The following is a 24,725-nucleotide window of genomic DNA, read 5'->3' as shown; positions in this document are numbered from 1 at the left end:
GAGTTTTCAGGTTCAGGTTGATAGCCTTCAACACAAATCATAAAGAAACAGAGATACACAAGGTTACTAAATTAGTATGGTGAATCACATTTCATGACGAATAATCACAATTTTAATTAATAATCAAGTAAATTCAATTAATGATTAACACAAATACATGGTCTAATAGCACCAATCATGGGCCTACACAATCATAATAAATTGTAGTTAATTGCCACACAAAATGCATTGAAATTGATTATAAATGTATAAAATAAATAGACAACTTTAACTTTAAACAAAGGATTTTAACACTCTTTTCACTATCAATCGTTTACATAATCAAACATTCGATTGAGTAATCATTCATAAATTAAACTTTAAGTCCAAACAATTAACTGTGCGTCTCACACAGCCGCACCGCTCATTAATTATCAATGATTATAGTCTCAGCGCATTTCAAGCAAATCAGCTGTGCAGGAAAAACCAAAAAAAGATGCGTCACACCAACAGCGTCCCTGAAGCTTCCTTTGCATTGAAGCAGGATTTCTTTTTCAAGCCGGACGAACGCGGACTTGTGTCACATGCATTCATTCAAACGCTGGCAGCGTCTGTTTTTCATCTTCACCTGGATGCACTGGAAACTCTATCTATAGGTGTATCAGCAGCAGGTAGAAACCTGTACACATACCAAGGGAAGCCTCTCGATAAGAAGAGCCAGCCGGAGAAGCAACGTGCCATCTCACAGTCTTCATCCACAATGGCTCTCAATATACCAGGTCTGGTGATGATGGTCATCTTCTACTTGCTTGTGTTGGGAATCGGCATCTGGGCGTCTGTGAAATCAAAGAAAATGGAGAAAAACGCACAGAATGGACAGGTAGAGATTTCTTTTTTGGCTAACCGGAGCGTCAGCATGATGGTGGGAGTCTTCACGATGACAGGTGAGTTGCATGCGGCCTTTCTATTTTCTCTATTTTCATGTACCTGCATGATCCACAGTTGTCTTTATTGTCCTGTGCAACAAGCTTGATGGTAAACAATTGTGTGTCAACCCAAACACAAACACAAATCCCAGATTTCTATAATTATGCATCCATGTGTGTGTATTTATTTATTTATTTTAGCTACGTGGGTTGGAGGCGCCTTCATCATTGGTATTGCAGAGTCGGTTTATGACCCCACCAGGGGTCTGACCTGGGCTCTTATTCCTCTGCAGATGTCAATTTCTTTTATCATCGGTAAGTATCTCTTCGATACAGATCTGAGTCTCATTATTTGATATAAAATGCGACACCCTTTCTTGAAATTTACATGAAATAGATATTTCAAGTCAGGACAGGATAAAGGAGTGTTTCAAAGAATGTAAAAAAAAAGCTGTGCGCCAACTGATGCGACATTAATTAGTGCCCAGTTGTCTTTGCCATGAAGCAACATTCAATTCACTTGGGGTAAAGGCTCACAAGAGACAACAAGAGCAGTCATGTGTATCAGTAAGTTTCCATTGCACCTTTTCACAAAACCACAAAAGGCTCTAAGGAGATTTTTACCACATCTGTCAACACACCCGCTTGCTTGGAACCAATAACTCATATGATACAGGTGTGGTCGGGCAACAAGCATGGGCGTGGTTTGTTTTCAAGATAGTTTATGAAGTGTGGGAGTATGTCATTTTCTCACAGACAGATCAGCAACTTACAGCTTGCAAGGTATGTTCTAGTGACATCTGCTGACAAGAGCCCCCGAGACATATTAGGCTCAAAAAGTCTGACACCACGAGTCAAAATACTTGACAAAAAAGCTGAATCTTTGAAATTTCAGAAGTCGCTTGGTCTGAGAGGAGGGGACTAGAGACCTTTAGTCTAGCCACGACTAACACTTTGACTTCTGACAGGTGGACTGATATTTGCAAAGCCCATGCGGGAGAACAATTACATCAGCATGATGGATCCATTTCAGAGAAAGTACGGGAAAACGCTGACTGCGGTTCTTGCAGTTATTCCAGTCGTAACTGAAGTTATCTGGATTCCTGGATTATTGATTTCTTTGGGTACGCATGTGCAAGTACACTCAAATCCACAAATTTCTGACCCCCTTGTCCACGTTCACAGTCGTACTTTATGTTTGACTGTGATCCAGGAGCGACCATGAGAGTGGTCTTGGATCTGCCCTTCAGCGTCTGCGTCTGGATCTCCGCCGCGGTGGCGATCATCTACACCAGTCTCGGAGGTCTCTATTCAGTCGCGTACACCGATGTCATCCAGATATCGCTGGTGCTTCTTAGCTTGGTTAGTTTTTTTGCACAACGAAACTTGAAGTTGATGTGTTTTAAAAGCATTCTTCTTCTATTTTGATTCTGCTGTGTGGTTTCCTCTCTTCACAGTGGCTGTGTGTCCCTTTTGTTCTGACGAGTGATGTTTACACCGACATCACCAAGACGGCCTTCAACCACACACATCAGGCCCCCTGGCTCGGCACGCTGGAGTCTGATGAAGTCGGGAGGTGGATCGATAATTTTCTAGTGATGGTAAGATGAATAACAGTATAATATATTGATTCAAAACACCAAGTGTTCACACTATATTCTGACACTAAACTACTGTAATTATGCTTTTGCGATGCATGATGTGTAATTATTTGGAATATAACAGTAAACTGCTGTGAATTTTAATTTAAGCAGCGTTTAAGTAAAAAAAGTAAAAAAAAATTTACATTTCAAGGAAATACTGTAATTAAGGTACAGCAGCATACAGTTATTGAGCAATAAAATATTGTACACAACAGGCTAACAGGCCTACAAGTGGGCCACCAAGGTAAACGTGTTTACAACTGGCTCACATGCCAAGAGGCAAAAAGACTAACAGGCTAACAAGCAATGTGATTGGGTTACCATTAAAACACAGTACATTTCTGTAATATTAATGTAAGTGTGTAAATTGACATCAAAATACTGTATTTTTAATTTTTCTTTAGAAACACAAAATATTACAGATTTTCATTTGTGTTGCTGTAAAATAATTACAGTATACTACTGAAAATTTACAATCATTAGCCGGTTATTTATGTGGAATTACAGTAATATTTCATATCATATCATTTTTAGAGCGTGGGCAATTTGGCAATTCAGGATTTCCATCAGAGGACTCTCTCCTCCAGCTCCACGTCCACAGCCAGAATCATCTGTTTTGTAGCGTCAGGAGTCGTCATCGTCGCTGGAGTCCCGTCCGTGTTGATCGGAGCTGTCGCGGCTTCGACAGGTGATTTTTGGCTGTTCGCCTGTTGGGAATCGGTCATGGTGCGGGAAGTCAAAGGTTGTCAGGGTAGTCTGGGTGGCCGTGTTGTTGGTTGGTAAACCAACAACAATTATTCTCTTTTGCTCCAATATTTCAGACTGGAACTCCACCTCATATGGGTCCCCCTCTCCATACGAGCGAGGTGAGGCGGCCATGGTGTTGCCCATCATCCTGCAACATTTAACCCCAACCATAATTTTCGCGTTTGGCATCGGAGCTATCGCTGCCGCGGTGATGTCCTCCGCTGACTCTTACCTCTTGTCTGCCACCACCATCTTCACCACCAACATCTACCAGACCATCAGGAGTCAGGTATCAGGAACTTGGGGGATGGAAGAGGGGAATTTATACAAACATTTCATGCATCTAAAATACATTTCTGTCATCCAGGCTTCAGATAAAGAGCTGCAGTGGGTGATTCGTCTCTCGATAGTGGTTGTAGGAGTTGTGGGGACTTCTCTCACCGTCCTGGACAACAGCATCTTGGTGTTCTGGATCCTGGGTTCAGACTTGTCCTACACCATTTTATTCCCACAACTAATCTGCGTCCTCTTCATTGAGATGTCTAATGGTTACGGGGCGATCGCAGGCTACCTTGTCGCAGTGGTGATGAGACTGTTGTGTGGAGAGCCGTTGTTCGGCCTCCCCGTCGTCCTACAATTCCCAGGTTGCACCTTGGAGGATGGTGTTTACATCCAGCGCTCTCCTGTCAAAACCATCTGCATGCTGGCTGCTCTGGTTTCCATTGTGATGTTTTCATATGTGTCGTCAGTCCTGTTTAACAAGGGGATCCTTCCTGAGAGGTGGGACGTGTTGAAGGTGAAATCACAGCCGGCACCATCACCAGCAGATCACACCCAAGAGTGTGATACTGATAAGACGGATGATGATCAAGTCCAATCTGAACCAATGCTGGATACAAAATGCTAAGTTTTTTTCTTTGTTGACATAACTTCTGGGTTGTGGTGTTGAAGTGCGTAATGATTGTTTTTTCTATCTGATTGTACAAGTTAGTGTCTCTAGAATGGGCACGACCTTCGAAGGGCTGAGGGCCGTTTTGTTTTGTTGTGTAAAACAAAGACTTGTTTTACACCTTCAGTCACAAAATGTGCATTAGGCTCATAGAACCTTCTTTTATAAAAGGTTCCACCCGGTAGAACATTCTTTTATTAATGTTCCACCCGGTAGAACATTCTTTTATAAAGGAATGAACATTTCCCCCCGGTAGAACATTCTTATATAAAAGGTTCCACCCGGTAGAACATTCTTTTATTAACGTTACGCCCGGTAGAACCTTCTTTTATAAAGGTTCCACTTGGAACCTTCACAGCTTGTTCTAGGTAAAACCATTAATGTTGGGTTTTAAGTAGACACCTGAAATAGGGTTCGGCATTGGGGACAAGCTGAAGAACCCTATATGGCTCTAAGTAGAGCGTATGTCTATATTTGTTGTAGCCCTTTAACTACCTCACCTAAATGGAATGCAGCCATCATTAATGTTATAAATTTCACCTGTGATCGTCTCAAAATGTCTTCTTTGAAAAATGTCTGTTCAGTTTGACGACACTAATAAAGGATAGTTTGGATGATCAATCATCACTTTGTGTACTCTAATCAATTTCTTATCGGTGCTTGTCAAAGAGATTCATCGTAATTATAACATTGCAAATTGTGTTTTCTGCCATTTTATGTATATTTTATTGTTGATTTGTGTATATTTAAGGCCCATCTTTGGGGGCGTTACAAACTAGAATGGCACTGAGACGAGTGTATACCTCCAGTTCATACTCGGTTCCAAGTCGAGGTTAGTGCACTTTCATTAAATATATTTAAAGACGTCAAAGAGTAGAGGAACCAGTAAGAAAGATGGTTTCCTTGGTGGAAAACAAAACTCGTAACACACAGCATACAACTGATAGGTTATTTATTTGATTATTATCACCACACGTCCATTTTTTTCTACAACATCAGGTTTCCTTCAATGTCAGTGCATTTCATAGGTCAGCAAGACAACCAGTAGAATCCAAAAACCAAGAAAATGTCCAAAACCTACAATGAAAGTGCTCAGCTCTCAACATCAAGCACAGATTCTTGAAAGAAAGCACACGCAACCAACACAAACAATACATACGCCGTTGCATCTGTCGGGTAAGTAACTGATGAAAACGCTGTGCTCCTTAGCTGGAAGACACACACAGAAAGAGTTTGCATAAGGCACCGAGACGTGGAGGGAGTAGCTTATCGATGGCAGGGTGGATTTCCTCTTTCTTACAGGGGATGCTTTGAGAATGTGAGGCGAGGTGAGATTTAGTCGAGGGGGGGAAAAAACGTTATATCGTATGTACATCACAGTATAGTAGATGCAAAGGAAAAGGAAAAAGAAAACACTGATTGAACACTTAACGTCTATACAAAAGTGGCTCTGAAAATAAGAGCAATTCAAGCGCGAGATAGGGGATGAAGACGCATTCAAAGAAAATATTTATTTGCATTACAAAACAAGCAAATTTGGTTAAAAGCTCTTTACGACAGACATTTATAAATGTAAGTAATGCAGACACGGGAGTAGTATACTTGCTGCAATCAGTGTGAACAGAGACTTTGCTATCATGCACGTAGGTATTTTCACCATCCACTGCAAAACCACAGAACTAAAAAAAAAAAAACGAGGAGAACGACGTGAACGGTGGGGGAGCATTTCTTCAGATGCATTCACGTGTGACTCAGTCGATCGATAATTTAAAAATTTGGTTATTCGTCAGCTAGTCTACGACATGCCATTCAAGCAGTGTGACTAAGTCAATACATCGATATCAATAAAGCATCAAACAACAATTACATACATGAGAATTTAGAGATAAATAAAGTAGATCTAAATGCACACAACTTACCCGATAAACCAAATTAAGGCAATACGATCGCTACTGAAACTATCATCTGAACATGAGTCATAATCAAGGTCGTCCTTACCTGGTTAAAGGGTCATTCCACCAATTTTACACATGGAAATAGATAAAATCAGGGTTTTTTCAGAAAAAGTATGTATAATGGTTTATGGCGAGAGACAATTTCTAAATCAAATCAAAGTGATTCTGTTTCTGAATAACACACAGTTGTCTATTTAAAAAGGTGCAATACGTAACTAAAATCATCAACAGAAGGTGAAGAAATAAGTTCTTGTCATGCGTTGTGTCTAAATAAGTTAGCATGCCAACTAGCTAGCACTGGCACATCTCACCAGGTGTAAGAAACAACACTCTCCTGGGAGCTCCCATTCCAGACTGCTAGCTGAACGGCTAACTGAGCTTGCGAGCTAACGGCAACTACAGTTTGCAGCAGTTAGCAGTTACTGTAGCAGTGCTCACCAAAACTGATAACCGAAACCTTGTAGAGCCGATCCTGCATGCTAGCTAGCTTGAAGAACTGACTAACTCTATTTCCGCATAGCAAACATTACAACTGCTACTTTCTTGACTTGCAAAATTATCTTTTAAATGTTAAATTATTTGTCTTTCGCCATTAACCACGATACAAATTCTTTCGGAAATAAGGTCCCATGGGTGAGGGACTCGGTCTCTCCATGAAAAACGTTATAGAAACTTAGATTCCAGTGTTTCATGGCGCTTATCTCATACTAGGAACGTCTGCTATATCAATTCTGACCATTTTCTTTTTTTGAAAAACGTCCATCAATTTTCTGACAGTGGAGAACATTATTGCTTGTGTCCCTTTAAACCAGCAAGTCAACATCAAGCTACAGCCAGGGGGCAGTTAGCCTAGCTTAGCTTAGCATAAAGACGGGAAACAAGAGGAAAGTGTATTAAGACTGAAAACAGGGGTAAAGTGCTGGACGAATTCATGGTCTAGAGGAGAAACCTCACTATAAAAGGAGAAGAGCTGTTTTTATTTTCCCTTTATTTACTTTTTGACAGACAGGCTAGCAGTTTCCCCCCGTTTCCAGTCTTTGTGCTAAGCTACGCTAAGCCTTTTCTGCCCTACAATTCAAAACACATTTTGTTTTCACTGCTGCTCAAACATTCATGTGTATAAAGTGAATGTTATGAGGAAAGTATTGCCCGAAGATGATTGGCTACTCATTGAGATCAGAACATTGTGTGCATGTAAATTTACTTCTGGCTTCTTGGTTAGTATGGTCAACTGTTTGTGGAGGTTTAAAAAGCCCTGAAAACTTATTTTCTCAATCAGTTTCTTACATCAACATGAAAAATCTTTATATTTTCCTCACAGGTTTAAGCAGGCATGACTTTTCGTGCACCAATCAGAATCTGCTGACACTTAATGGGTTGTATGGCTACAGTTCACACACCTACAGTCCCGATGAAGCAGATTACTTTGAGTTTCTGACCGCTTAACTCTCAAAAGCGAGTACCTAAAACGTTTTACAGCTCGATTGTTGCTTATTCGGTCATAAAATGTTAAATCTTATCGAGAATAACGTTGATTTGAAGCAAAGTTTTCAGGTGCTTTAACATATATAGAGATCATGTACAGCAACTTTACATTCCAGTACACTAAATCCAATTTACAACAGTTTCACAGCATTTACATTTATCAGGCAGTATTCCAATTACTTTTCTGTTATGTTGGATATCTTATATTAGGAAGGAACTCCTCAAAAGTCACTTGTCGTTAGTGTGATACCACAGCTTAAAAAAGGAAGAAGAAGAAGAAGAAGAAGAAGAAGAAGAAGAAGAAGAAGAAGAAGAACCAAATCCAGGTTGATCAGCAGAACCCAAACTGAGAGCATCATTCATCAGACTATCTTAAGGCTGTGTAAATAGAGTACCATTACCTGTACAAGAATATGTTTCATTGACATTGGATTATAAAAAAAAAAAGACTGATCAGCAGTACAAAAGCTTGTACTTGGAGGCTTCGTGAACGTCATGAGAGAGATTCGAGAACGCCTTCGAGTCGCGCCGTCTCTCTGTCCGTCTCCCGGCGTTTTGCATTCATCTGTACGTCAGTGCAGGTCGTGCTCTCGCTTCAAAACCGTCAACCACGTGTGTGTGTGTGCTCACACAGACACACGCTCACACACACATACACACACACGCTCACACACACACACATTCCTGAATCTACAATATCAACATCCAAGAAACGGGCTGAAGAAACTAGGATTTGAACGCAGAGTTTTTCCAAAGTGGTTTGTGATAGACCCAGCCTTCACCCTGGAGGACAGAAAGAGACATCGTCAGCCGTCACATCATTTGTTTAAGGTTGGAAATAATAAAACGTGCTCTTTTTATACAAATTATACCCAAAACCACCAGAAGATTTGACTCAAATTAAAAGTAATTTGTCTCGTCTGACAGAAGACGTGTTATGGAAGCAAAATAGCCCCAAAATCTCCTGTTTCACCTGCAGTGTCTCCCCTTAAATGACCCAGATTCTTGGAAAAAAATGTAAATAGCTCAGTGCAAGGTGAGAGCACGGTGAAATGGAGAAGGTCCAGCCGGAGACTGAATTAATTCTCAAGGTGATTTAAAATGTAAACAGCGTCAGCACGATGTTTGTCCTGACTGTGCGTCCTCATTCGTCTCCTCTGGTTAAGAATACACGACTATAAAGTCTAAATAAAAGATGTCTGCTGTGCCATCGAACATCACTGGTCGCCGTGCTCACCTCTCTGTCAAAGTATCTGGTCCTCCAAGCGGTTTCGGTCTCGGCGCGGTGCCTCTCCTCCGTCCTCTGCCTCTCCTCCAGGAGCCTCTTGTGCTCCGTGGCTTTTTCGATGTCCTTCTCCCGTAAGGACTCGGTCACGTGCTGCCACAGGCGTCTGAAACGCAGAGAAATAACTAAGAAACGTGCCCCAATAAACAACCTAAACATAATAACCCCCTGCTGCCGCCCTGACCTGGATTCAGTCGGCCCCTGCTTCTCAACCGGCCGGACGCTCTTCCTCGTCACGGGCAGCTTGGTGACGTCGACCACCCTCGTCTCTCCGCTGGTGTAGCTGAACTCCAGAGCGCCGTTCCACTCGCCCTGCACGCGGCACACCACCGCGTTGGTGCTGTTTTGCTTCACCTCCGCCGTTACCCTGCATTTAAAAAGACACCGTTTAATACAGTTTATTTTAAGAAGTCGTGTTCAAGTTCTCAGAGGCCGGGACTCACTTGTGTAATTTGCCACCGTAGAACGGTTTAGTCTGGAAAGTGATGACTGCCGAGTAGCCCGACTTGGCGCAGTTGATGTTGACTTTGCCGCCCAGTTCGACCCACGGGACGGTGAGGATGGAGCGAGCGTACGCACAAGGCAGCGTGAAGGTGTATTCTTCATCATGCTCCTGCAGATATAGACAACCTGGACAGATAAACAGAGAAAGAGAGGGATGGCTAGTGTTCTTAAATACTTCTTCACTCGACAGTTTTGTTGGATTTTCTGCCCTAATAAAAGGTTTCCCCCTACACAGTAAACTTCCGGGTGTTTTTTTGTTTTTATGTTGCCTTGAACGTCACATGACTTGATCTCTTTCCCCCCAGACGACGATCTTCTGCTTACCTTCCCCGATCATTGACACTCCGATGGACATCCCCATGAACTTGCTCTTGGTCCACACGTGCGTGTTCACACACATCCGCCTCTCCTGGCATTCGGCGTAGAAGCCGGACACAGGTGGATGGTGGGACACCTGCTCCGCCGTGAAGCGCACTTGGTAGGGCTCCTGGGAGGCGGCCGGGTCGGGGCTTCCCTGCGACGGCTCCTTGGACGCCTCCGGACTCCTGGGAACCTTCCAGGAGCAGTGGAAGGTCTCGCCGATGATGGGGTTGTAGGGCTTCTTGGCGATGGCGCCCTTGCGGCCCTCGTGGAAGGAAGTGAGGTAGTACTCCACGAAGCGGACCATGCGGTCCTCCGGGCTGCTGCCGTCGGTGATGGCCACAAAGAGGTCCGGGTGGGACATGAAGTCGGCGTACATCTCCAGCAGAGAGCGCTTCTCCAGGATGAAGGTGGGGAGGACCACCTGGAGGAAGAGGTTGCAGTTGGATTATCACGTTATTTAAATAGAGCGAGTGACTGTGTGACGCAGACGTGACCTCGAGGATCTGAATCGAGCAAGTGGATCAGCCAGATAACTGCGATAAATCAGAAACCCAAGAGGAGGATATCCAAATACTAGAACAAACTGACACGGGAAGATAGAGTGTCTGTTCAGAGCTCGACTCTTGGTGTTTAAGTGTCTGCGTGAGTGTGTGTGTGTGTGTCGAGGAGAAGTAATTAGAAAGCAAGAAGTGCTTACATCAGCCTGTGAGACTGTTGGAAAACAAACCTGGAAAACAAACCTGAAAGCGAGACTGGGTCATTTATTCAGGGTCTCTACTCTCTCTTTCCATTAAAACTGTTTTAACACAAACGTTTAACATCAACCACACGTATCAAATCAACTAATACGTTAGAAAAACTCAACAGCAATGTGTCTTTCCAGAGATCGTGACCCAGTTACTCAAGATAATCCACAGACTTTGCTGTGAGCAGTTTCATGACCGCGCAGAAGAAATGTGCTTCAGCTAATGACGAGAGGCTAACGGTTACAGCTCAGCCAAGATGGACGCCGTTAATGTTTCCATCCTTTGCGGTCACGAGCGCGAGTAGAGACACGTGCTCAGGTCTGTAGATTATCTTGAGCGACCGGGTCGTGATTTCTGCAAAGAGACACTGATGTTGAGTTTTTCATATGTATTTTTCTGGCACTTATGTTTATTATACATGTATACAGATGTGTAATATCAGTGAGAGACTGATTAGACTGATTGTAAAACACCTTAAAAGTGTTTGAATTAAATATAAAATAACTTGGAGATACAAGGGGTACGTCACTGTGATGTCACACGAACAGCAACAGTCACTTCTGATCTTTGATGAACCAGCGGTGACATTTCTCTCCCAGTTGAGTTTTGGGTAAACTAGAGTCGTCATTTTCTGTAGTTGGTGCGGCTGAAAGGTAAATTAAGTCGCCAACCTGACGTTTGTGAAAGTGTTTATAGTATGTGAAAACATCCAACATGTATTCTGGATGAATTAGATGTTTACACTCTAAAATAACATCAGAATTGTGTGTGTTTTCTACCAGGAAGTTACTGTAAACAAACATTGTGATTGGTTGTCTAAAAGATTTAATATGTCACATGTTATATACAACAGCACAGAGTAGAATATATTATGTTTTAAACAACTGGTCTATGCACCAACACCAGTCACTGTGGGACTATTGATGTGAAATTACCAACATAATCCTTTTATAGTCTTCTGGTAAGGAAGAAGGAAAGGGAAGGACAGAAAGGAGAGGAAGGAAAGAAGGGAGGAAAGAAAGAAAGAAAGAAAGAAAGAAAGAAAGAAAGAAAGAAAGACTCATCGTGTGGAAAGATGGCTGTCGTTTTGCCTCTTGTGAGTACGTGGAACTCGACCTACCCGTGTGAGGTCCATGCCCAGCTTCAGCTGGGACAGCAGGTGTAGGATGACGCTGCGCTCCTCCTCCACAGCACCCAGGTCCTCCTCCTTGTCCGAGAAGCCGTCCTCCGCCTCATCGTCTGCACTGATGTCTTCCTGCTCCTGAGGGAGGAGGGAGGAGGGATGTGATGTGGTCAACAACTCCACAGAGGTTGGAAGGAAGTGACTGTTTATATCGTCACCTCTTAACCAAACTTTTAAAATAACAAAACACACTGAAATCCAAAGGTTTATATCTGGATTAGAAAAGTTCCTGGAGGAGAGAGGGCGTCATTCCCCTTGGTCTTACCCCAGAGAAGCTGCAGGACTCGGGGCTGCTGAGCTCCAGCCGGCTGCCCTCCAGCGGGCCCTCCCCGGTCGTGAAGCTGCCCAGGGAGCTGCTGCCGTTCTTCAGGATGTCGGGCAGCTTGGGCTCCAACCACTCGATGGTGGGTCCTGCCATGAGACGGGGAGGTTCAGAGGTGCTGTCGGTACAAACCCCCCCTCCCTCCCTAATCCCCCTGACTCTCACAGCTGCACACACACACTCACACACTAACTCTAAACTTCCATCCGCCACACAAACAACACGTCTCCTCCGCCTGGCTGCTGGCTGGACAGATGGCTGCTCCTCAGCCAGCTGCTCTAGACCAAAAGAGTGTAACCCAACTCCTCCGACCAGCCGAGTATCAGGATACGACAGGAAACTTCCCTTGCCTCCGATTGGCTCGGCCCTCCCGGTATGGCGCGGGCATTTTTTTTTTATGCATGTTTAAAGGTGGGCAGAGCTCATTCAAATTCACCTTGTGCGTCGTCGGACGACTTAATCTGATTGGCCGCTGCGATGAGTCTGGCCTAATGAAATATACATCGAGTAATGAGATCCGCTGTGAAAAAGTGGGACAGTCGCTTTTCCCCCCGTTTCAAATCATCCTGACGTGAAAAGGTTGGGAGATATCAGCCGGTTGGACTCTTCCCTGTAAAACTGACTGACTGACTTTTTAGTACGAGGCTGATTTAAGGCTGCGACGTGTCCTCACAGGGTTGCAGATGGATATTTTAACCATGTGCGATCTCATTACCTTCGAGACAGGAGGTAAGAATAGGTACGGTTGCTTATCAATAATGCAAAATAATTCCACTGTCCGTCCAACGCAAAGTGTTACGCCGGCTGCAGGCCTATGATTTGCTCCAAGCAGACAAACAAGTACAAAAGCAGGAAAATATTCAGACACACGATAAACACAAGCCGCCCTCCACTGACCTCCCAGCGAGCTTCTCTGCCTGGCCACCTGCTGCAGGTGCAGGATGTGCAGGCACTCGTTCAGGCAGTTCATGGTGGCCATGGAGGTGGCCTTGAGCATCAGCAGGTCCTGGTCGAGAGGGGAGAGGCCGGGGGCGGCGGGCAGGCCCTCGATGCTCTGGATCAGGTCTCGGTGCTGGCCCTGAGCCTGGGTCATCATCTGGACGGGAGAAAATAAATGTAGAGGTTGTTTTGGCTCCCTTTTATACATATGCAGAGCAAAACATGTCTGCCAACTAATAACCTGAAGCAAAAACAAAGCTAAAGATTAATCCAACAGCCCTCTTAAAGGTCGTCTCTGGGATATTTGTACATATACAGTAAAAAAAACCTGATGATATCCAAATCTTGTGTATGTGCATGTGAGTATCCAAGGAAAAATATAAGGGTGTAAGGAAAAGACAACAGCTCCCTCTTGTGGACAATCTGCATCACAGAAACGAGCCAAAGTGAAGACGACAGTTCACAACGAAACTCGTCTAAATCAACAAAAGCTGAACCATAAAAACTAAGATTTAAATGTTTTAGATGAACAACTGTTCGTCTTGTAGGAACAGAACGCTGCGTGTTCTTCTCAGAAGCCTTTAAGAGATCGACACTGTCCTCAGTTTAAACATTAATGAAACAGCGTGTAGAGGGTTGAGTGTCAGCTTAATGTTTTTCCTGCTTGTCTAACTTTTTCTCCGCATGTTACGATGACTTTAATATTTATTGCTCTTTCATGGAACTGTGTGTTTCCTTAATGAAAACATCTGCAGTGCTTACAGTGAGCTCTTGTATGTTTGTGTACAGTAACTATGCTGACGGGGTCGGTTGTATAACAGAAGGATCTCTGTTTGTGTCCATCTTGTCCCGTGGCAACCAGACCAGCGAGACCAACGTCAGCCTAATTCTGGCTCGCCGTACCTCTCTGGCGTCCATCAGGTGGTCTGGCAGCAGCGACCTCTTGCTGGAGTAGAGCGACGAGCCCTTCTGGACCTGCGACCAGTTGAATAAGTTGTTGGGGTTTTGGCTGGGCCGGCGCACCGACATGGGGGAGCTGCCGCTGCCTTGAGACGCCATTGAGTAGCTCCGGGACTTGGGTGGGGGATTACTCTGTGGGACGATGATACAAGTTAGCTGCGGTCACTTACGATACGATGTTATCGCAATACTTTGTGGTAAACTGAGTGCATCAATAACATATATTGCGAATTATATGTTCTTTCAACTGCAGCTTATGTCACCAAAGGAAAAATGTGTCTGTTTAATCGAGTGAGATAAAGGTTTTCGGTCTGTTCATCTCATTTATATCATTTTTACTGTTGCAAAATGGGATCATCAAGCAGAGAGACCAACTAAAATCATCCAGCATCGCTGACTGTGACCTCGGCTGGAAAATAAAAATAACTCTGCACCATCTGGTCGACTGAAAAGCAACCGATTTGATTATTCTAGTGCCAAAAATGTTGAATTTGTCTTTGCAGCTGCTCTCGCAGACACCAGATGTTGTGTATTTGTTGTTTGATTCTTTAAATCTTTATTGTTGGTGAGAATTATTTCAACGTGCCAAACCTGACCTGCAAACAGACACCAGGAAGAAGTCGAGCTTTCTTTTGAAAGAAGAATTTGAACTTGTCAGGACGTAAAACAAATGTTAAAGGTCAGTTTCTGAGAGAAATATCTGACGACACACGGGCCGTGAAGAAAGGAGGCTTAACAGGTTTTTATGGGCAGATAAGGTCCATTGTGCTCATCAAAAATGTTCATCATAATTTCCCAGAGTTGAAAGTAACATCTTTAAACGTTTCTTTTGACCAACCAACAGTCAAAACCCCAAAGACTCTTCATTTACTGTCATAAATGACAAAGAAAAGCAGCAAATCCTCACATTTAAGAAGCTGGAACCTGCACATTTGACATTTTTGCTTGAAAAAAGACTGAAATGATCAAAGCAGTTAATTATAATAAGAATATTAATTGACAAATTGCAGCTCCATATCAGAGTTACAGTTATATACGTGACACCAATCTTCTCATTTTCAAATAGAGTGCACACCTTTTAAATGAAGAAAAGTATCATTTCCTGATTTTTTCCAGCCTCAGCTGAAATAAGAGCCGTGGACAGTTCTGTGTTTTTAGTTCTCGTGTATCTCAAACACCGTTAAAGAGGAATGTGGGCAGCGTTGTACTCTGCAGATCAATATCCAGATCAATACTCATGATTGCGGTGCTGACACACGGGGCAAAACTTGATATGTTTTTACATAAACATTAATATTTCACAGATCTGCTGCAGGATCTGTTCGATTTGCTCCTTTGGCACTGGGAGGAAGGAAAACAGGAAGCTGCAGACTGTCCGGCTCACATCCGCTCTGTGGCGAAGACACATTTTTATCTTGGACTTTAGCTCATCACACACACACACACACACACACACACACACACACACACACACACACACACACACACACACACACACACACACAGCAGCAGATTTATAAGAGGTTTTTTTCATCTAAAAAGCTGAAATAAAAGATTTTGGACTATTTCTACTCAAAGCGATCGACCGTTAAAGCTCAAAAGATGTTTGCCCGGTTTGAGCGCTCTGTGCAAACATCTACATGTTCCTCCATTGATATGAACCCATATGAACGCCAGCCGTCACCATCTTACCTTCCCCATGGCCTCTGTGTGGTGCTGCGTACAGATCTGCAGCCTGCTCACCCAGTGCTGCCTCTCTTTGGCATCGGTGGCTGCGAAAAAAGAAAAAAAACAAGTGAGCGAAACCCTTTTACGTCTACTCCAGGATGATCTTACTCAGCATCGATTCCCGTATGCTTCTGCATCCCCGGCAGCAGATAATGGAAAACATCCGGATCAATACTGTGTGAACCTGATGGATGGTGGTGTCAGCCGGCCTGGAGCTGAGAAGCAACGAGAAGGTGTGGAGGAATCTGTGAGTGTGCTCGGCCACCTACCCCTGAGCTTGTACTGCTCCCCGCTGATGGCGTTGACGGTGAAGGTGTGCGAGTCCTCGTCGCTGGGGGAGATGACGGCCCCCGCCAGGGGGAGCATCCCGCGGGGCTTCTGGGGCCGCGACTGCTCATTGACGAAGTACTCCAGCAAGCCCGCCTCATTGTTTAAGACGAAGAACCTGCAGAGAACGACAGCAGCCACCATGACAATGACCGTCCCTACTACAAACCACCATGGCATTACTTGAATTGGATTAGACTGGATTACAATCATGAACTTGGCTGAGAGAGGCTGGTGGATTCTGGGACATCAAATATTTTAAATTAGACACACACATGCAGGTAAAACTCACCTGTACTGCCACCCTGTCACAAGGTTGGTGTATTTCATTAGGTAGCCATCAATATTCTCCATGTGATCACTGGCACGACAGGTTATTGAGCAATAGGAGATAAAGAAACACTTGTTATAATGCTTGGACTGACTACACACCCATAAACACACATATCAAGTGTGAGTGTTGCTTAATCATAGAGTGGCTTATAAGGTGACATGATTTAATTTGATGGTTTCCTGTCTAATTAGGAATCAAATGTGCTCATAAGTTGGGCAATCAACACAAAAACATGACAGAATGGATATAAAACCAGTCTGCTGCTGGGGGCTCACTGTCTATGTAAACAAACTACGCCTTAAATCAGTGAACTAGCGTAAATAAATGAGCGTTAGCATGATGATTAGCCACCCACCTGTACTGCCAGCTTTTGGCACTTGCTCTCCCCGAGCTGGGGGTCCTGTTCTGGGGGAATACATCCAGCTTCCCTTCGCTTTCCGTGATTCGTATCGCCGTGGTCTCCCCTTGCATAGTCACTAGCAACGAAGCCCTCTTTAGATGCTAACTCGGCTTGCTAGCGCTAAGCTAAACCTGTCAAGCCAGCTAGCTGGCTAAGTCACAGATTTGATGAAGCGGACGAGCCTCCGTTACGACACAAGAAGAAGCAGTCGGGTCATCGCACCGCACATCCAACGGACGCGGGGTTGTTAACTGGTCAAGTTAAATAGCGGGTGATAAAACATTGTCCGAGCTGCTGATGCCGGGAGTAGCCTGGTAGCCTGCTAGCCTGTGTCTGCTGCTTGTTAGCTCGCCTGATATTTACTGCTTTGGCAGGAAAGCGGTCATGTGACCAGCTCACGAGCGCAGGCTTCCGTAAATTAAAATTAAAATTAAAATAAATTAACAATAGTCTGAAATATCTACCCAAAACTTCGTCCCCCTATTCTGACAGAAAAATAAAAAATATATAAATATATTACAGAGGGAAAAATGTTGAAACGTAGAAATAGAGCTAAACCGGAAGTTGAGTCCCATCGATTTATAATAGAAATGAAAATAGAAAACAAAGTAAAAATATCGTGATAAATCCCCCTAACCTTCTTCCCCCTCTTTCAGAAAAAGTAAAAATATACAATTATACATTTAAAGGAAATAAAGCTACATTTTTCCAAAGAAAATGTAGCGATAGAACTAAACCGGAAGTTGAATATTTTTAATTTTTGCTTTATAATTTAAAACACAAGCAAAATAATAAAATAATAATAATAATAATAACCCAAAGTTCTTTTACAAGGTTACAAGGTAAAGTTATTGTCTTTCCTTATTTGTATTTATTTATTATTATACTATGTTTGAGTCCTTTGTGCTACATCTGTTTTAGAAAATGGATTGTTGTTGATGATTCTTCTGCCTTTTCCAAATTTAGATAGGATCTTTAAACTGCCATTATCCGTTTATTCATGTATAATAAATAGGAGTGAATCACACTGATCTGAACTGAAAATGAGCACAGTTTTAACAAAAAAATCTATTTATATATTTAAAAAAAAAATCAAGTTGGATCTTGTGTCATTAAGGAAGCAACGGGCAATTTTCTTTTTAAAAATGTGTTTTTTATTGGAGTAATTTAGCTAGTAATCAAAAATACAAAGTTGAAATATATGTTTGTACTTTCACGTACATTTTCGCATATTTTTGAGTCATGGTAAGTCGTCTGCTAAATTTTATTGATGTAATTATGTGTTTTATTTATTTATTTAGCCAATATCCATCGTTTCTTGTGTAATAAATGGGAGTAAATCACAGCAATTGAATTGAAAATATAATACATTTTTAATAAATACATTTAAAAAAAATCTAATTGAATATTGTCTCATGAAGCAAACAACAAGCACTTTTATTTATTCATTTATTGTTTGAAAAAAATGTGTTTTTATTGCAATAATTTAGCTAATAATCAGAAATACAACGTCGAAATATATGTTTTTTATTTTTTTGTCCATTGTCGCATATTTTTGACTTATGGTAATCCGCCTGCAAATGTTTATTTATATAATTATGTGTTTAATTAATTAATTAATTTGTTTGTTTTGGCGACGCGTTGGAGCGGAAGTGAGCCTTATTTTGAAAAGCACCCAGTCCGGAAGTGTTGCTGGTCTCGACACAGCAGGCGCATGAATGAGTCTCCAGCCGATATTAAATAATAAATGAGGGTCTAAAACGTGAATATCCTCTACGTTATGTCTTCCTCTGTTATCTGCACACCTTCTCCATCAGCTATGAGCTTTATAAAGCTGAGTTTAACGTGAATTACGGTCGTTATGAGAGGCTTCGTGTGAAAATGTTGAAAACAAGCGTGTCCAACGTGCTCAGACGTCTTGTTGTGTGTTACCATGACGGGTCCGTGTTGGCCAAGGCGAGAGGAGGTGTAGCCGTGGCGTGCGAGGGGAGGGCCGAACCGAGGCTGGAGGCTCGCAGGGCGGATGAGGAAGTTCTAACAGACGAGGGAAAAACAGAACAACAGGGTGTTCAGTTCGGACGAACCGGAGGAACCAACACCAACAAAATGCCTCCAAAGAAAGTCTGCATCGTCGGATCTGGGAACTGGTGAGCGTTTATTTCTCTTCTCGATGCTTTCTGCAGGAAAATTAAAGAAATAACGTGTTTTTTTTTTAGTCTACAATAGAAATCAACGCTCAACTGCACACGGGCTTTTAGTCATTTAGCAGATTGAGACACGTTGATGCAACATGTAGGTGTTATATTTGGAGTTTTATTAATCATAAATGAAATTAAAATTTAAAAAAGCTGATGTTAATCCAGCCCGCCCTTCCTCCAGACACCACCCCGTTGTATAAGCTGCCAACATGCTCCAACATGAACAGCTGGCAGGTTATTAAGATGCATTAAACGGTGTGTAATGATGACCTTTGGTGCTTGATGGATGTGTTATCTCCCAGATATTATATAATCCTGACAGAGGTTATAGGCTGCTTTCTCATTTAGACCTGCAACAGCTAATCGATTTAAAATTAATCGCCAGCTGTTTTGATATTCGATTAATCAGAATAAAAGTCAAACTTCTCTGTTTCAGCCTCTTAAATGTGATTATTTTTGAATGTGTTTTGGTTGAGGACCAAACACATTGAGCGACTAATCGATTCAAAGAGAAAAATAACCGATGTGTTAATTGACGGGTGAAAAAGCACAAACTTTAGGTGCACCCAGTCGTGCATTTTAACTTAATTTATTAGCACATTATGTGAATTATTCTAAATGGGAAGAAAAAAAGGTGGAAAAACATGTTTTTCTTCATTTAAATCACACGCAACAAGAAATTGCGATAATCTTTTGGCAGATTTTTGGGTGCATATGCAGCCAAAAAGTCAACTATTAACCAGTTTATGTAATTTTGTAAGTAGAAAGATCAACATTCTCTGATTCCAGCTTCTTCTTTTTGTGAATATATATATTTATATATATTATAAAATGTATATACTACTGTACCGCAGCCATTCTTACCATCTGTAGCAGCGTTAATTTAGATCACACTACCTTGCCCGTGGTGTTGTCTGATTCATTAAAGTCTGTTTTGGGTTATGGATTGAGACACTGATTATCTGCTCATGTCCTCTTTACTTCCTCCAGGGGATCTTCCATTGCCAAAATAATCGGCCACAATGTCAAAGCGTCCAACCGGTTCGACCCATACGTGAACATGTGGGTTTACGAGGAGATGATAGAGGGAAAGAAGCTGACGGAGATCATTAATACGGAGCATGAAAATGTCAAATATCTGCCAGGGCACAAGCTGCCCAGGAATGTGGTAAGTGTTTCAGCTCAGGGGAACGTTTCAATAATCTTGATTTACTGCAGTCTTTGGATGTACTTTGATTGCACAGTGAGACATTGCACTGATAAGATAGCATAACTTTGACCCACATGTGTTGCGTGTTATCAGGTTTGTCTTGCATCGCTTTGTAAGTGGGCGATGCAAGAGTCTGCTCACCTCAACTACATAACGATGCAATGGCAGGAAATACTTACTACTTACTCTTTCATTAAATTTAGCTTTTTTTGAATGGAGTCTGGCATTATAAGAATTTTTGTGCATTTATTTTAATTTAATTATTTTTTTTATTGATGTTTATTACCTGTATCTGCTCTGTATTTGTTGTAAAATACATTAGACCATAATAACGATGATAATAATAATAATTATAAATTTTAAAAAATATCGTGGACCCAAGACGGTGTTTATGGTGTTAAGGGGTTTATTTTGATACATAATACATTTATGTAGAGCAAACAGACCTGATTACAAAGTACCCATGGGATGTTATTAAAGACACAGTCCACCCAAAAATCCAAAATATGGATGTAGATGGATAAATAGCTCTACAGCAGGAGGATAACTATGTATTTTTGATTTTGGGGTGACCTGTCCCTTTAAACCAACTTCTCTATGATCTGACTCTGTTTAAAGTCTAATGTTTGTTACTGATGTTCTCCAGGTCGCCGTTCCAGAAATCACAGAGGCCGTCAAAGGAGCAAAGATCCTCGTGTTTGTCATCCCGCACCAGTTCATCGCCAAACTGTGCGATCAGATAAAACCCCACATCACGGAGGGAACCATCGGCATATCGCTCATCAAAGTGAGATCCTGTCATTGTTCCTCATGTCAAGATTTCCTCTCAGCGAAAAAGGGGAAACAGGGACAAGTCAACTGACCTTTCTTCATATTGTTCTGTGGCCACAACACCATGGGACATTGTAGTTGAGCAACACAGAGACAGTCATCGCAATGAAACATGAAGTATTCACTGTTTAATCAAGGCCACCACCCTGTCCAGGCCAGAGGTTACGGCACCAAGTGTAGTACAGAAACTTAGACGCTGTTCAGATCCAGCGTGTCAGCAGCAGATGTTTGTAACCACACTGTCAGTTTCACCTGATGCAACAGCTGAACTAGGAACTGCAATATCACCAGACTCCCTTAACAAAACGCACAATTTTGAGAGTTTGGAGAAAGGTTGAGAAAACTTTTAGAAACAGTGAAAGCAAATTTAAATTCATTTGTGCCTTCTTGTAAATTCGGCACTAACTTTATGAAGAAAATGAGATTGTATTGATGGTAAACATGTCAAACAGTAACCAAAATAGGCTACAGTCCCCAGACTCCCTTAAAGAATTGTGCAATTTTATGAGTTGTTGAGTTAAAAGGAACTTTGTAAACATTGTTAAATGCTGTCTGTGACAAATTCTGAATTATTTTGGCCGGCTTGTAAATTCGGCAAATGTTACACATTTCTTCACAGTTCTTTCAAAACACATTGTGTCTGTTTGTACCAGTGACGTACTGTTTCTAGGTCAGGATGTTAATACCTGAACAGGCTCTAGGGCATTATCCAAAATTGTCTCTTATTATTGTTGTTATTGTCTTCTAGGGTATCGATGAGGGACCAGATGGGCTGAAGCTCATCTCAGACATCATCCGAGAGAAACTGGAGATCGAGGTCAGCGTCCTGATGGGGGCCAACATCGCCAACGAGGTGGCGGATGAGAAGTTCTGTGAAACTACCATCGGTTAGATTTCCGTTTTTTATTATTGTCATCATGTTTTTTTTTAGCTTTCAGCTGCACACATTTTTTACTGACATTGCTTCCATGCAGAGGATGAGTTAATATTGAAAGAGGATGTGGTGTGGTTGTCAGATAATGACAAAAACACAACAGTCAGTGATGATTCTGTTTCTATTAAATGAACTGTATTCAATGCAGGGGCGAAAAATGAGGCGAACGGCGTTATCTTCAAAGAGCTGCTTCAAACGCCAAACTTCCGCATCACCGTCGTACAGGAGAGTGATACAGTGGAGCTGTGTGGAGCTCTGAAGGTAAAGATAGCAACATATTAATGAGGAATAACTGCTTAATATTCACAATAAGTATTAATCAAAAACAACTTGTATGTCAGAACATCGTGGCAGTAGGCGCCGGATTCTGCGACGGCCTCGGTTTCGGCGACAACACCAAGGCGGCGGTGATCAGGCTGGGTCTGATGGAGATGGTCGCCTTCGCCAAGCTGTTCTGCAAAGGCGAGGTGAGCTCCACCACCTTCCTGGAGAGCTGCGGCGTGGCCGACCTCATCACCACCTGCTACGGAGGACGCAACCGGAGGGTCGCCGAGGCCTTCGCCAAAACGTCCAAGGTGAGGATCGTTGGCCTCAGGGTCAACTCTACCCGCCTCGACTTTTTAAATATTGTTATCCTGATTTCAGACAATATTCAGACAATGTATTCATGTTTCTCTGCAGTCTATCACTGAGCTGGAGGAAGAAATGCTCAACGGCCAGAAGCTTCAGGGTCCACAGACCTCAGCCGAGGTCTACAAGCTCCTTCAGAAGAGGGACATGGTCGACAAGTGAGTGCTCCAATTCCTAAAATAACTGTTTGTCACTGTCAGCTTCTGTCCCGGCGATCAAATTCTGTTATATAAACACCACTCTTGTTAATGAAAGTGACTCATCAGCTCAAATGCATGTTAGTGTTCTGCCTTATGTAACTGTTATGAAGTTGCTCAGTGTAATAGCTGCAGGATGACACGCTAGCACCCCGGCACATTTCTATCTGCTGTCACGTCTCCATCACAGACTAAATCAATGAAGAAACTCACATTACAAATTTTGATTTGCAGTATAACACAGTATACGCTCACTTTATTAGCTCAGCTCTGCCATAAAGTCGACATTGACCAGTACATCTATGACCGCAATACGAAAAAACATACATAACAACTTAATTAACTCCTTTTATGACCGTGTCAACAAAAAACTGAACATTGAAGGCACCGTAAAAGTTGACAGTTGTATTGGATTGCCTTAAATTATATAAGTGTGCCTAATAAAGTGGCTAGGATCAGTATAATAAACAACAATAAAACGTTTAATGTGCATAATCTTAGTCTCTCAGTCTAATGTAACAATGTCAGGCTTCTACCTCAGTCTATATCAGCACCTAATAGATTTCTTTCTTTCTTTTTCCTGCACACAGAGTTGCCTTTTATTGTGACCACACCTTTGTACTAACCGTGCTGTTTAATCAGCGTCCTGATAGCCTCACCTGTCAGGTGGTTCGTTACCTCGACCGAGGATTTCAACACATTCATGCTCAAAATCCAAAGAAACAATTCTTGTGTGCATAAAAAAGTCTTGGGGAAAAATGGGAAGAAAAACAACAGTGTTGCGTTTGCGTTTTTGTTGAGTGTAAATTAAATTAGTTACACAGCTGAGGATGTCTCACACATTTGCTTCCACTCTTCTCTCCCGGCTGAATGGGGACGACTGTACTTAATTGACACCCCTCTAATTATCTCGTTTCACCATCTGTGTTTTATATCGCTCTATATAATTAAGGCTGACCTACAGCCAAACAAGCAAAAGATAAGGAGGCAATAAAGTTTATTAAAATCTGAAATATGTCAGGGTGACGTTATGCGTTTCCCAGCTTTGCACATCATCACCTTGAGCAGAGCGAGAAGTGAAAACACCTGTGTGAAAACCTCTCTCCGTTCTTCATCTGCAGCCAGTTCACCGCGTCCTCCGACACGTCGTTCAAAATTTAATCCGAATATCTGTTTTCTTCTCCAGGTTTCCATTGTTTTCTGCAGTCTACCAGATCTGCTTCAAGGGCAAAGAGGTGAAAGAGTTCATCACCTGTCTGCAGAACCACCCGGAGCACATGTGAAGGTCCACCACCACCACCACTGCTGCTGCTGCAGTAGCATCTCACAACCACTAGAGGGTGAAAGAGATTCATCAGACGCACAAACGGCAACAGAGAGCACTTTGACTTGAGATTATTTTTACTGGTGACATTTCAACATGGGTATATATTTTTTTTCGTAGCTTCAAAAGCAATTTTTTAATCTCTGTAATATTCATTTGGCTTTTGTGCAGCTTAAAATATCAATTAAATTATACTTAAATAAGCTTTGACATTTCTTTCAACTGTGGCAAGTGTTAAAATATACATCTCCTACTAAGGCACACGTCTTTACTATCACAAAATGTCCTGGTTTTTATGGGTATTTGATTTATTTTTCACTACAATTTGTTTACAAAAACTAAAACTAATGATCGTCTTTTTTTATCTTCATGTGGAGTCGATTTATGAATAAAATTGATACATGAGAAACTGTCTTTTCATTCAAATTTGTTATTCCTCAGTGGCTGACGTTCGCTCCTGAGCTGTTTGTCAGATCCCACAGTGATTCCCACGAGGGCCGCAGTAACTCGGTATGAGAAAATGGATTAAAGAACAAACGGCGTCCTTGTACCTCTGTCTCAACCGTGTTACAGGTCAGACTGGTAGATAGTCTCCCAGCGTCAGTCTCTATCTATCTACCATCGCT

At 42.3% G+C, this 24,725-nt stretch overlaps 3 protein-coding genes across 3 annotated transcripts; 2 read left to right on the top strand and 1 right to left on the bottom strand.

Moving 5' to 3' along the window:
- Positions 1-739: 739 nt before the first annotated feature.
- LOC311253188 (high-affinity choline transporter 1-like) lies at positions 740-4,324 on the top strand (the record flags this gene model as incomplete). The annotated part of the gene is made up of 8 exons (XM_084346974.1): positions 740-923; positions 1,107-1,220; positions 1,874-2,029; positions 2,119-2,267; positions 2,363-2,506; positions 3,083-3,236; positions 3,370-3,584; positions 3,663-4,324. The coding sequence occupies 8 exons, from the start codon at positions 740-742 to the stop codon at positions 4,200-4,202; spliced, it is 1,656 nt and encodes a 551-aa protein (XP_084203100.1). The 3' UTR covers positions 4,203-4,324.
- An 855-nt stretch (positions 4,325-5,179) lies between these two features.
- On the bottom strand, positions 5,180-17,127 carry LOC311253547 (oxysterol-binding protein-related protein 11-like). Its single transcript, XM_084347586.1, has 13 exons — positions 16,731-17,127; positions 16,334-16,402; positions 15,984-16,159; positions 15,679-15,758; positions 13,930-14,118; positions 12,985-13,183; positions 12,031-12,176; positions 11,703-11,843; positions 9,798-10,257; positions 9,413-9,599; positions 9,154-9,336; positions 8,922-9,075; positions 5,180-8,467 (listed from the first exon to the last, which is right to left on the bottom strand). The coding sequence occupies exons 1-13, from the start codon at positions 16,844-16,846 to the stop codon at positions 8,411-8,413; spliced, it is 2,157 nt and encodes a 718-aa protein (XP_084203712.1). The 5' UTR covers positions 16,847-17,127; the 3' UTR covers positions 5,180-8,410.
- A 1,340-nt stretch (positions 17,128-18,467) lies between these two features.
- LOC311253356 (glycerol-3-phosphate dehydrogenase 1-like protein) lies at positions 18,468-24,508 on the top strand. Its single transcript, XM_084347268.1, has 8 exons — positions 18,468-18,922; positions 19,964-20,141; positions 20,830-20,970; positions 21,763-21,901; positions 22,097-22,209; positions 22,290-22,523; positions 22,630-22,736; positions 23,962-24,508. Exons 1-8 carry the CDS (start codon positions 18,657-18,659, stop codon positions 24,056-24,058), a joined length of 1,275 nt encoding a protein of 424 aa, XP_084203394.1. The 5' UTR covers positions 18,468-18,656; the 3' UTR covers positions 24,059-24,508.
- The last annotated feature ends 217 nt before the right edge of the window (positions 24,509-24,725 follow it).

The sequence above is a fragment of the Pagrus pagrus genome (genome assembly GCF_965226575.1).
Source record: "Pagrus pagrus genome assembly, chromosome: 24".
In the NCBI taxonomy this organism is placed as follows: Eukaryota; Metazoa; Chordata; class Actinopteri; order Spariformes; family Sparidae; genus Pagrus; species Pagrus pagrus.
The sequence above is the reverse complement of the archived record's forward strand: the minus strand, read 5'-3'. Positions and strand labels throughout refer to the sequence as shown.